We start from the raw sequence: 13,755 nt of genomic DNA on the forward strand, positions 1-13,755 counted from the left end.
CCTGATCTTTGCTAGCTATGGAACATGGACTGGACTTTCAGAGCAGCAGCCCTAAAGGAACCTAAACATTAAGCAGAGCTGCCCTCAATCGTTTAACCTGTGTGACTCTGCCTGTGATAGCCCCACCCACCCATCTTCACTAGATCCAAATCAGGAGCAAGGCCGTTGGGGTACCTGGTAGGGGTGATGCTGTCAGGGGAGGAGCCCAAAAGGGCAAGCTCAAATTTGAATGTGAAGGGCCAATGCACTGTCAGACTGAGGCAGAGAACCATCATTAATTGAAGCAAGATTTTTCTGGCCTGAGACTTTCAGGGAGCCAAGAAACACACTCTGGACACCGCTATGGACAGGTAAAGAGGCAGTCTCCTTGTGGGTGATTGCACTGGCCTTCCTCTCAGAGCAAATCTGAGTAATGAGACTGGTAGCTATCCCTTTCTCTCATATAACTGTCTGACTGATAAGATCAGTGTGATCAATATGCATATATGTTTTTTCGATCTGTCTCCTTTTCTTCTATTCAGATCTTATATGCTGTCAGCCCAATTCTTTCTGTTTCAGACTTCTCTCGATTTCTCTTTTTCACGTGGCAGAAGAAGTAGTGTGTACAATGTACTGATTCGTCCTGAGATTTGTACTATGGTTGAAACTAATTTATGGTAATAATATTAACATAGCAAATCTTTAGAGACTCAAATCATGAAAAGGTAATAGCAGTACTGTACTAAAAATGATAGTGTTAATTTTCGTAATAATTTTGTACATATTCAACAATAAAGCAACTTGAAGACACACTTTCCTAGGGAGATGTTACTGAAATAATTTAGCTATAGTAAGACAATTTGTAATTTTAGAAATGCCAAACATTCTAATTAATTGCTTGAAAGTCACTTTGATTATGTCCATTACAAGGAGAAAAATTCATTCAAGCAAGTTATTTAATGTTAAAGGACTAATTGTTAGTCAGTTAATGGCACTTTTACCAATAACTAATCTTTCCATTTGCTCAGACATAGCTTAACTTACCTCTCAGGTGTGAATTTGGTTAAGGTCCTCACAATGTTTTTATTTGCAGTTTTTGATCAGTTAATGTTATAGAACTTACTCTATTTCTACATTTATGATTACTATGAATGTATGAGAATAATGCCTAATCCTTATACTTTACCTCAATTCCTTTATAAAGAACCTTGCATTACAGAATAAAGATTTTTTAAAAATATATTTTTTTGTAGAGACAGGGTCTTAGACCAGCCCAGGCTGGTCTCTAAGTCCTGGCCTCAAGCAATCCTCCTGCCTGGGCCTCCTAAATTGCTGGAATTACAGACATGAGCCATCACATTCAATATACAGAATAAAGATTTTTAATGGAGGACGTAATATCCTTCAGAAAATTTTCTTGAGGGCAAACAATATCAAATGTCTCCTCAGTTTACACTGAGATTTTGAAAACAAGTCTGAGGTATAGGTCCTTGTGAAGGGTCCATTGGAAATACTTGTTCAAAGTAAAATGCAAAGCAAAGGTAAAATCAGCAGTTGATATTCAGAGAAAGACAGAAAAGGAGAAAAGATGAAATTCAACAGGACGAAAGAGTGATTAATGTAATCATTAAAGAGGAGAGTACCTCTGGCGCTCATTAGTGATGGCAAAATGACTTGGTCAGGATTATTTTTAACCCGCTTGTTTCTGGTTTGCATGGCTGGGGATGCAGCTAGGGTTCTGCTTCAGGGAGCACAGCTGTCCAGAGCAGCTGTCAGCCTGCAGGCTTGAAACACTCCTTCGGCAAAGTCCTTCCTACCCAGGAGAGAAATGACCAGAACAGGGAGCTGGAAACAGGCCCCTAACCAGAGAAGGGAAGTAATGGATCAACAAAGTAAACTAGCAGGTTAGGATCATGCAATTCATTTCGCTCTGACTGGTAACATGTGACAGAAACAGTGCAGGCCTATTGCATTTTCATGTCGAGTAGGACCCAAAAATCCACCCGAAGTCCATTATCTGTGCCACATCCTTCTTATCTATACTTCCAGGACACTTTTCCTTCCTTATGATAAGGCTCTCTCTCTATCTCTCTCTACACACACACACCCCATCAACCAAGGTGCATGTAAAAAGATGTCGTTTCCTTTGCCTTTCTCATCTATACAGCTCAGGAGGGTAAGTTAAATATAAAAGGGATTTATTGGTAAGAGATGATGCTTAATTAACTCTGGGTCTCAAAGACAGAATTGCTTTTCTTTTTCTTCTGTACTTATTAAGCACCTATTATGTGTTGAGCTTATATATATAAAGGGTTATTATATGCTAATATAGTAATAGTTATGATGGTTGGTACTATGGTAATTACCGTAATAATTATTATCCTTTTAAAATAAAGCTAATTATTATTGTATCATTTTAGTATTCATTTTATGTTTCTTATGTTTTTTATTTTTTTAAATACAATCTCACCCTGTTACCCAGGCTGGAGTGCAGTGGTGCAATCATAGCTTATCTGCAGTCTTGAACTCCTGGGCTCAAGCAATCCTCCTGCCTTGGCCTCCCAAAGTGTTGGGATATAGTCATGAGCCACTGCATCTGGCCTAGTATCCATTTAGATCAAAATATGCATTTTTAATTTTAAAATAATACAGCTAATTTTTACCTTATATAATGTGTATACTGGTAATAAACCCTAAGGTTTAAAGTGCTTTCCAATAAGCTTCATGTATGTGGGGGGAGACATTTAAATTGAAACAGATGGCCGGGTGTGGTGGCTCACCCCTGTAATCCCAGCACTTTGGGAGGTGGAGGTGGGTGGATCGCTTGAGCCCAGGCAGCCTGAGCAACATGACAAAACTCTGTTTCTATAAAAAAATACAAAAATTAGCTGGACATGGTGGCATGTGCGTGTGGTCCTAGCTACTAGGGGGCCGAGGCAGGAGAATCTGGAGCCCAGGAGGTCAAGGCTGCACTGAGCAATGCTTGCGCCACTGCACTCCAGCCTGGGTGACAGGACTAGACCTTGCCTCAAAAAAATAATAGGAGAAATGAAAAATAAATGGAAACAACTACAAAGAGCTGTTGTCCTAGGTGGTCTCCTTACTTAGGCTGATATTTTGGTATTTAACTTTTAACGTGAGGGTCTATCATCGGCACTACATTACTAAAATATCAATTCTCAATGTATATCCACACAAAGACTGGTACATGAATGTTCATAGTACCTTTATTCACAAAACCCCAAAGTAGAGACTATCCAAATATCCACCACCAAGTGAACAAATAAACAACATGTGCTATATCCATGCAACAGAATACCACCCTGCAGTACAAAGGAAGAAGGTACTTTGGGATAAATCCCAAAGTCATGACGCTAAATGAAAGAAGTCAGACATGAAGGAGGAGATAATGTATGCTCTACGAAATTCTAGAAAATGAAAGTAACTTATAGTTACAGAAAGCAAATCAGGGCAGGCATAGTGGCTCACGCTTATAATCCCAGCACTTTGAGAGGCCAAGTGGGAGGACTGCTAGAATTCAGGAGTTTAAGACCAGCCTGGGCAACACAGTGAAACTCCACTCTCCATAAAAAGAGGAAAAAGGCCGGGCGCGGTGGCTCAAGCCTGTAATCCCAGCACTTTGGGAGGCCGAGACGGGCGGATCACGAGGTCAGGGGATCGAGACCATCCTGGCTAACACGGTGAAACCCCGTCTCTACTAAAAATACAAAAAAAAACTAGCCAGGCGAGGTGGCGGGCGCCTGTAGTCCCAGCTACTCCGGGGGCTGAGGCAGGAGAATGGCGTAAACCCGGGAGGCGGAGCTTGCAGTGAGCTGAGATCCGGCCACTGCACTCCAGTCCGGACGACAGAGGGGAGGGGAAGGACTGCAAAGGGGGAAGAAGAAGCCCTGGTGGGGTGAGGGTGGTGATTCGGGTTCTGTATCCTGACTGTGGTAGCAGTTTGGGGTGTTTACACCCAAAAATATTCATAGAATTATGCATCTTAAATGGTTGAAGTTTACTGTATGTAAATTATACCTCAGTGTAAGAAAAAACAATGAGTAAGAAAAGTTTCAATTCTCTTGCCAGCAAACGTTATGCAAATTCCTGAGCCCTTTACTTCGCAAATTCTCTGCACTTCTGCCCCCATACCATTAGGTGACAGCACTAGCTCCACAAATTGGATAAATGCATTTCTGGAAAAGACTAGGGACAAAATCCAGACACCACTGTGCTTTCATATCAACCACGCTGTACAGCTTGTGTTGCTGTTTGCAGCTGCAATGGGGACTCTTGATTTCTTTAAAGAAACTTGGGTTACCAGAATATTTCCACAAATGCTATTCAAGTTAGTGCTTATGATATGCAAGACACTGTGCTAGGAAACAGAAAACAAAGAGGAGGAGAAATCAGTCATTATGTGGGAACAGCATAGCAAGATATTTAGATTATTTTGCCTCGTTAAAAAAGCAGCAGAGTACAAAATCACACATGCAATCAGTATAATCCAAATTATGTAAATATGTGCCCGTAGAAAGAATAGAGGAATAAACACAAGAATCTTCACATTGTCATTAGACACTATGTCTAATTATCATTATTAGACACTGATATTCGAGATTTTAAAAATCTTTAATATTTTAAAATTTAGAGTTCTTCTATTTTTCCATAGTATTTAAGTTTGACAATGATCAAATATTACTCTTTTTTTTTTTTTTTTGAGGTGGAGTTTTGGTCTTGTTGCCCACGCTGGAGTGGAATGGCGTGACCATAGCTAACTGCAACCTCTGCCTCCTGGGTTCAAGCAATTCTGTCGCCTCAGCCTCCTGGGTAGCTGGGATTACAGGCGCCCGCCACCACACTTGGCTAATGCTTGTATTTTTAGTAGAAATGGGGTTTCACCATGTTGGCCAGGCTAGTCTCGAACGCTGACTTCAGGTGATCCACCCTGCCTCGGCCTCCCAAAGTGCTGGGATTACAGGTGTAAGCCACCATGCCCAGCCAAGTATTGCTCTTAAACATTAAAAAACAGGTGTGAGCCACTGCACCCAGCCAGGTATTACTCTTATATATTAAAAAATAGGCTGGTGGAGTGGCTCACGCCTGTAATCCCAGCACTTTGGGAGGCTAAGGCGAGCAGATCACCTGAAGTCAGGAGTTCGAGGCCAGTCTGGCCAAGATGGTGAAACACTGTCTCTACTAAAAATACAAACATTACCTGGGCACGGTGGTGGGTGCCTGTAATCCCAGCTACACAGGAGGCTGAGGTGGGAGGATCTGCTGAGCCTGGGAGATTCGCCTGAGCCTGGGAGGTCGAGGCTATAATAAGCCAAGATCATGCCAGTGTACTTCAGCCTGGGCGACAAAGTGAGACCCTATCTCAAAAAAAAAAAAAAAATTAAAAAAAGAAATTTAGATAGAGGTCCAACTGTAAAAAGTGGCCTAAACACCACATTAAAGAGTTTGGAGTTTATTCTGCGGGCAGAAGAGAATCATCAGGGGGTCTTCAGCATGGGAATGGCATGGTGCACCTGGGTTTTTGTGAGATCATGGTGGTGACAGTGTGAGAATGTTATTTTGGAGGGACAGGAGGCAGAGGGACCAGTTAAAAGGCCAGCACAACAGATAAGGAGGAAGAAAATGGGGGCTTGGACCGAAGCAGAGAACAGCAGACAGAGAAGGTACAAATTCAAGATATATTGGGGGGTTTGAATCAGCACATTTAGATGATTAATTAAATATGAGGACCGAGGAAGAAGAAATGAGTCAAGGATGGTTGCAGGCTGCTAACCTGCTTACCTGAGGTGGCAAAGTCAGGAGGAGAGGCAGTTTAGGACAGGGGGCAGTTGAGGAATATTGTTTTGATCATTTTGAGTTTGAGGTACAAGTTGGACACTTAGGTAAAGACTGGAGGGGAAATCTGAAAATATAATTATGGGACTGACGAACAAGTTTTTTATTTTTTGTTTTGTTTTCTTGTTGAAGAACAAATTTAATTGTAATTCCAAGTCATCAGCATCTAGGAGACAGTGGCAGGAGGTGACTGTCTTGTGGGTAAGGGTTTGGGGTCCTTGATGAGTATCTCTCAATTGGCCTTAAATATAAACAGGAAAAGGAGTTTATGATGGATTCCAGGCTCAATAGGGCTCAGTAGGGCTCAGGCATCCAGCAGAGGAAGCCAGAGTATCTTCTTTGGTTTAGCTCAAGTAACGACTTCTTTAAAAAGCTGAAGGAAAATGCAGAGTGATCAGATAATAAACTGTACTCTTGCATTTTCTCTCCCTCCTCTCACCCACAGCCTCTTGATGAACCGGAGGAAGTTTCTTTACCACTTCAAAAATGTCCGCTGGGCTAAGGGTCGGCATGAGACCTACCTGTGCTATGTAGTGAAGAGGCGGGACAGTGCTACTTCCTTTTCACTGGACTTTGGTCATCTTCGCAATAAGGTATCAATTAAAGTCAGCTTTGCAAGCAGTTTAATGGTCAACTGTAAGTGCTTTTAGAGCCACCTGCTGATGCTATTACTTCCATCCTTTTTTGGCACTTGTGTCTCTATTACATTCCTCAAATCCTTTTTTTCTTTCTTTTTCCATGTCCATGCACCCATATTAGATGTGGCCCAAAATATGTGATTTAATTCCTCCCCAGTAATGCTGGGCACCCTAATGCCACACTTTGCTTCAATGCCAAGAACAACTGCTCCCAAACTTTTTACCCGCTTTCCTCAGCATCTGAATTGCCTTTGAGATTAATTAAGCTAAAATCATTTTTATTTGGGAGACTATTATCAGCTTGTTCAAGCAGAAATTTTAAATGTGAAAAACAAATTGTGTCTTAAGCATTTTTGAAGATTAAGGAAGAAGAATTTGGGAAAAAATTAACAGCGGCTCAATTCTGTTTTCCAAATGATCTCTTTTCCCTCCTGTTCACATGGATCATAGACCAGTGAATACATTCAACATGGTGATCCCCAGAAAACTCAGAGAAGCCTCGGCTGATTGATTAATTAAACTGATCTTTCAGCTACCCAAGAGAATTACATTTCCAAGAGACTTCTTCACCAAAATCCAGATGGGTTTACGTAAACTTCTGCCCGTGGGTATCTCCTTTCTCCTAACATGCTGTGATGTCTGGACTTGGCGGAATCTCAGGGAAGCATCCATGGGGTGGAAGGTCATCATCTGGCTCATTGGTTGATGGTTATAATACCATGCAATTTTCTTTGCCTACGTTTGTATTGGGTACATGCCAGTCTCCTTCCTATCTGGTGACATGACACATTCTATTTCAGACGGCTTTGATTTTACCAAGCACTTTCATTTACTTTTCGTGGCAGTGCCTAGAACTTCTCTTACAACACCCATCTGCCTGCTTTACCAAAATCTATTTCCGCTTTTCAGATCCTCTCACCTGGTCCTCATAAACTGTCCTACCTCCACCTAGTGGTCCAGGTATATTTCCACAATGTTAAATCAACAGGCACTTCCGCCATTTTCCTTCTCAAAAGGTGCAAAAAGCAACTTCATAAACACAAATTAAATCTTCGGTGAGGTAGTGTGACACTGCTTCCTCCAAACTCAGCGCACTTCATCTTCCTCATTCCGCAAAAACCCATAGCCTTCCTTCACTCTGCAGGACTAGTGCAGCCAAGGGTTCAGCTCTACCTACTGGCGTGCTCTTCTGAGCAAGTTGCTTAGCCTCTCTGTAACACAAGGACAGTAGCTCCCAGCATCCCCAAAGATCATTGTAGGAGACAATGACTAAGGCCACCAGAGCCGCAATAAAAGTCAGTGAATTTTAGCGGGGTCTTCTCTGTCTCCCCAGTCCGGCTGCCACGTGGAATTGCTCTTCCTCCGCTACATCTCGGACTGGGACCTAGACCCTGGCAGGTGCTACCGCGTCACCTGGTTCACCTCCTGGAGCCCCTGCTACGACTGTGCCCGACATGTAGCCGACTTTCTGCGAGGGAACCCCAACCTCAGTCTGAGGATCTTCACCGCGCGCCTCTACTTCTGCGAGGACCGCAAGGCTGAGCCTGAGGGGCTGAGGCGGTTGCACCGCGCCGGGGTGCAAATAGCCATCATGACCTTCAAAGGTACGGAAGGGCCTTCCGCGCAGGCGCAGTGCAGCAGCCCCGCATTCAGGATTGCTATGCAGAACGAATGAGCCAGTGGGGAGCACGAGGGGAAGAAGTGGGCGGGGATTCCGGTTCACCTTTGGAGCCGAAATTAAAGCTTACAAGTAGAGAAAAGAGTAAATGGCTCAGAGCCAAGGCCCTGAGGAAATGAGAAAATGGGGCCAGGTTGCTTTCGTTCCCCTCGATTTGGAACCCGAACTATCTTCTACCACCATATCCCCGCCTTTTTTCTTTCTTTCTTTCTTTCTTTTTTTAAAGATTATTTTTACTGCTGGAATACTTTTGTAGAAAATCGTGAAAGAACTTTCAAAGCCTGGGAAGGGTTGCATGAAAATTCAGTTCGTCTCTCCAGACAGCTTCGGCGCATCCTTTTGGTAAGGGGCTTCCTTGCTTTTTAAATTTCCTTTCTTTCTCTGTAGTCTTTTTTGGAGCTTCGTATATTTCTTGTATTTTCTTATTGTTTAGTCACTCTCAGTTTTCATCTGATCAAAACTTTATTGCTTCTCCACATCAGCTTTTTCTTCTGCTCTTTCACCATTCAGAGCCCTCTGCTAAGGTTCCTTTTTCCTCCCTTTTCTTTCTTTTGTTGTTTCACATTTTAAAATTTCCGTCTCTCCCCAGGGTTGTGTTTCCTTCCTGGTCAGAATTCTTTTCTCCCTTTTTTTTAAAAAAAACAAAACAAAACAAAACAAAACAAAAACCCCAAAAAACTCTTTTCCAATTTACTTTCTTCCAAAATGTTACAAAGCCATCCACTCAGTTTAGAAGCCTCTCTGGCCCCACCAACCTCCAACCCAGTTTTGAAGCCATTCACTCAATTTGCCTCTCTCTTTCCATACAGCCACTGTATGAGGTTGATGACTTACGAGACGCATTTCGTACCTTGGGACTTTGATAGCAACTTCCAGGAATGTCACACACGATGAAATATCTCTGCTGAAGACAGTGGATAAAAAACAATCCTTCAAGTCTTCTCTGTTTTTCTTCTTCAACTGTCATTTTCTTAGAGTTTAGAGAAAAAATATTTATATACGACTCTTTAAAAAGATCTATGTCTTGAAAATAGAGAAGGAACACAGACCTGACCAGGGACATGCTGCAATTGGTGCAGTTTTGAATGCAACATTGTTCCCTACTGGGAATAACAGAACTGCAGGACCTGGGAGCATCCTAAAGTGTCAACGCTTTTCTATGACTTTTAGGCGGGATGAGAGCAGAAGGTAGCTCCTAGAAAGCATGGTGAGAGGATCAAAAGTTTTCATATCAACATCCTTTATTATTTGATTCATTTGAGTTAACGATGGTGTTAGTGATAGATTTTTCTATTCTTTTCCCTTGATGTTTACTTTCAAGTAACACAAACTTCTCCATCAGGCCATGATCTATAGAACCTCCTAATGAGAGTATCTGGGTGATTCTGATCCCAAACCATCTCTGCAAAGCATTAATATCCAATCATGTGCTGTATGTTTTAATCAGCAGAAGCATGTTTTTATGTTTGTATAAAAGAAGATTGTTATGGGTGGGGATGGAGGTATAGACTATGCATGGTCACCTTCAAGCTATTTTAATAAAGGATCTTAAAATGGGCAGGAGAGCTGTGAACAAGACACCCTAATAATGGGTTGATGGCTGATGTAGCAAATCTTCTGGAAACACAAACTCTTTTAAGGAAGTCCCTAATTTAGAAACACCCACAAACTTCATATATCATTATTAGCAAACAATTGGAAGGAAGTTCCTTGAATGTTGGGAAGAGGAAAATCTATTGGCTCTCCTGGGTCTCTTAATTTCAGAAATGCCAATCAGGTCAAGGTTTGCTACTTTTTTTATGTGTGTGATGCTTCTCCCAAAGGTATATTAACTATGTAAGAGAGTTGTGACAAAACAGAACTATAAAGCTGTGAACGATAAAGCACACGCTTATAGTTCTAGCTGCTTGGGAGATTGAGGAGGGAGGATGACTTGAAGACAGGTGTTCAAGGCCAGCCTGGGCAACACAGCAAGACCTTGTCTCTTCAAAAAAGAAAAAACAAAAAACAAAAAACAAAAAAAAAGAGAGAGAGAGGGCCGGGTGTGGTGGCTCATGCCTGTAATCCCAGCACTTTGGGAGGCCGAGCCAGGCAGATCACCTGTGGTCAGGAGTTTGAGACCAGCCTGGCCAACATGGCAAAACCCCGTCTCTACTAAAACTACAAAAATTAGCCAGGCATGGTAGCAGGTGCCTGTAATCCCAGCTACTTGGGAGGCTGAGGCAGGAGAATCGCTTGAACCCAGGAGGTGGAGGTCACAGTGAGCCGAGATCGTGCCATTGTACTCCAGCCTGGGTGTCAAGAGCAAGACTCTGTATTAAAAAAAAAGAAAGAAAGGGAAAAAAAAAGAGAGAGAGAGAGAAAGAGAATAATCTTTGGGAGAGAAAGATGGGAAAGCATTGCAAGGAAATTGTGCTTTATCCAACAAAATGTAAGGAGCCAATAAGGGATCCCTATTTGTCTCTATTTGGTGTCTATTTGTCCCTAACAACTGTCTTTGATAGTGAGAAAAACATTCAGAATAACTATATTCCTGTGCAGTTATTACCTAGCAACCCTTGCAGTGAAGATGAACAGATCCATAGGAAAACTTGTATACACAGCTGTCTTATTTTAATCTTATTGTACATAAGTTTGTAAAAGGGTTAAATATTAAAAATTGTTACTTCATGTATTCATTTATATTTTATATTATTTTGTGTCTAATATTTTTATTAACATGATTTCCTTTTCTGATATATTGAAATGGATTCCCAAAGCTTCATAAATTTATAACTTTAGAAATGATTCTAATAACAATGTATGTAATTGTAACATTGAAGTAATGGTGCTATGAAGCCATTTCTCTTGATTTTTAGTAAACTTTTATGACAGCAAATTTGTTTCTGGCTCACTTTCAATCAATTAAATAAATGATAAATAACTTTGGAAGTTTTGAAGATAAAATACCACGTGTAATAATACAAAAGTGATTTATATTAAGTTAAAATAAAAAATCAGTGTGATGGGATAAACTTGAGAGTCCAGAAGTTATCCCATACATCTGTAGTCAACTAATTTCTCACAAGGGTGTAAGCACCATTCATTAGAGAAAAAATGATCTTCTCAACAAATGGTGCTGAACTAGTTGGATATTACATGCAAAGGAATGAATTTGAGTCTCTACTACACACCATATATAAAAATTAACTAAAGACTCATCAAATACCTAAATATTAGAGCCTAAATTATAAACCCTTAGAGAGAAACATAGGTAAAAATTTGTATGACTTTAGATTAGGCAACAGTTCCTTAATTATGACACCAAAAGCACAAGTAACCAAAGACAAAAATAAATAAGTTGGACTTCATCAAAATTAAAAATCTTTGTGCATCAAAGGACACTTAGTAAGAAAGTGAAAAGACAACCCACAGAAGTAGTAGAAAACACTTGCAAATCATATATCTGATAAGGGCTGTGATATTATGATATATGTTGGTTTTTGTCCATAGTTCCTGGCTTATAATCCCCCTCACCCTTGTTACAGTCATGTTATAAGGTTGGATGGTTTAGACCTCAGAAGCAAAACTCTCTCTCTGACCTTCTCCTGCCATCCTGTCTCTGGCCCCTCATTCTTCCCTGAGGCCATCCATAAAAACTAGAATCTCTCTTCCACAAGGCAGTCAAAGAAACCAGCACCTCCTTTCCCCCAAACCTGTCATAAAACCTAAAAATACTACTCTAATTCTCCCTCTTTTCCATATAAACACTGGCTATAAAGAAATAATCTGACTGGGCATGATGGCTCATGCCTGTAATCCCAGCATTATGGGAGGCCGAGGCGGGCGGGTGGCCTGAGCCTTGGAGTTCAAGACCAGCCTGGGCAACACAGTGAGACCCCATCTCTACAAAACGTAGCCAGGCATGGTAGCAAACATCTGTAGTCCCAGCTACTCAGGAGGCTGTCTCAAAAACAAAAAAACAAACAAACAAAAAAACTGACCTATCTTGTTGGATTGTAGATCATGAGACTCTTATTCCAGACAGGGTCCTGCCCATATCTTGGGTGAAGGAATGCTGCACAGACAGGCCAAGAAGAATCTGGACACACAGGCCTTGCTGGGTTTCCCCAGTCTATTAGCATTAGATCATACCTTTTTTTCTTTTTCTTTTTTGAGACAGAGTCTAGCTCTGTCACCCAGGCTGGCATGCAGTGGCGCAATCTCAGCTCACTGCAACCTCTGCCTTCTGGGCTCAAGCAATTCTACTGCCTCAGCCTCCCAAGTAGTTGGGACGACAGGCGCCTGCCACCACGCCTGGCTAATTTTTGTATTTTTAGTAGCGATGGGGTTTCACCATGTTGGTCAAGCTGGTCTTGAACTCCTGACCTTGGATGATTTGCCTGCCTTGGCCTCCCAAAGTGCTGGGATTACAGACGTGAGCCACTGTGGCCAGCCTTGATCATACCCTTTTTTCTAATCACAATTTTACATGGTTGTCTGTGCTTCAGTTATGCCTATCCAATGAAGTCTCCATAAAGCCCAAGAGGACAGGGTTTAGGGAGCTTCCAGAGAGCTAAACACAAGAAGGTAAACAAAAACTCATCCATGTCTACAGTGCAGGTCTACAGAAAAATACAAAGACAAAAACAAAAAAATCCAAACTCATCTGTGTCCTGGGAGAGTGGCGTACCACAACTCGGCGGGTACAGAAGCTTCTGTGCTCAGGACCCTTCTAGACCTTGCCCTGTGTATCTCTTCATCTGGCTGTTTATTTGTGTCATTATCCTTTGTAATAAACCAGTAAACATAAGTATTTCCCTGAGTTCTGTGGGCAGTCCTAATGAATTAATCAAACCCAACGAAGGTCATGGGAATCCCAACTTGAAGTAACTGGTCAGAAGTTCCAGAGGTCTGGACTTGTGACTGGTGGGAGGGTGGGGATAATCTTGTGGGACTGAACCCTCAACTATGGGATCTGAAACTGTCCAGGTAGATAGTGTCTGAATTGAACTGGAGGATACCCGGCTTGTGTCTGCTGCAGAATAGATTGCTTGCATTGATTACAGAAGTCTTCTGTGTTGATTGTTGCTGTGGTATGAGAACAGAGGGAAAAACAGTTTGTATGTTTTTTCTACTCAAGAGTCTGGTATCCAGAACATCTAAAGAACTCTTAGGTTGGACATGGTGGCTAACGTCTGTAATCCCAGCACTTTGGGAGGCTGAGGAGGGAGGATTGCTTCAGCCCAGGAGTTCAAGACTAGCCTGGGAAACACGGTGAGACCCAATCTCTACAAAAAATTTTAAAAAATTAGCTGGACAGGTGCTGTGAGCCTGTGGTCTCAGATACATGGAAGGCAGAGGCAGATGATCTCTTGAGCCCAGCAAGCCGAGGCTACAGTGAGCCTTGTTCACACCACAGCACTCTATACTGGGTGACAGAGCAATATTCTGCCTCAAAAAAAGAAAAAAAAAGAGAGAGAAGAAAACTCTTATAATTCAACAACAAAAGACAAACAACCTCATTAAAAATGGCCAAATTGCCACTTAAAAGACTTAAGTAGACATTTCTTCAAATATTTACAAATAGTCAATAAGACATGAAAAGATACTCAATATCATTAGTCA

General features: G+C 41.7%; 1 protein-coding gene across 2 annotated transcripts; it reads left to right on the top strand.

Annotated features, from left to right (window-relative positions):
• The first annotated feature begins 241 nt into the window (after positions 1 to 241).
• Positions 242 to 10,154, top strand: AICDA (activation-induced cytidine deaminase). Of its 2 annotated transcripts, none has more exons than XM_011953470.1 (5): positions 242 to 350; positions 6,278 to 6,425; positions 7,804 to 8,074; positions 8,405 to 8,490; positions 8,958 to 10,154. In XM_011953470.1, the coding sequence occupies exons 1-5, from the start codon at positions 343 to 345 to the stop codon at positions 9,009 to 9,011; spliced, it is 567 nt and encodes a 188-aa protein (XP_011808860.1). In that variant the 5' UTR covers positions 242 to 342; the 3' UTR covers positions 9,012 to 10,154. The 2 variants fall into 2 exon arrangements, with proteins under 2 accessions (XP_011808860.1, XP_011808852.1); XM_011953462.1 differs by having other exon boundaries at positions 249 to 350; positions 8,375 to 8,490.
• Positions 10,155 to 13,755: the final 3,601 nt, after the last annotated feature.

Source organism: Colobus angolensis, unplaced genomic scaffold (assembly GCF_000951035.1).
Source record: "Colobus angolensis palliatus isolate OR3802 unplaced genomic scaffold, Cang.pa_1.0 Scaffold11, whole genome shotgun sequence".
In the NCBI taxonomy this organism is placed as follows: Eukaryota; Metazoa; Chordata; class Mammalia; order Primates; family Cercopithecidae; genus Colobus; species Colobus angolensis.

Coding starts and splice junctions, on each gene's coding strand:
- AICDA (XM_011953462.1), top strand. Junction 6,426..7,803: donor TTGGTCATCTTCGCAATAAG/GTATCAATTAAA, acceptor CTGTCTCCCCAG/TCCGGCTGCCACGTGGAATT. Junction 8,491..8,957: donor AGCTTCGGCGCATCCTTTTG/GTAAGGGGCTTC, acceptor CTTTCCATACAG/CCACTGTATGAGGTTGATGA.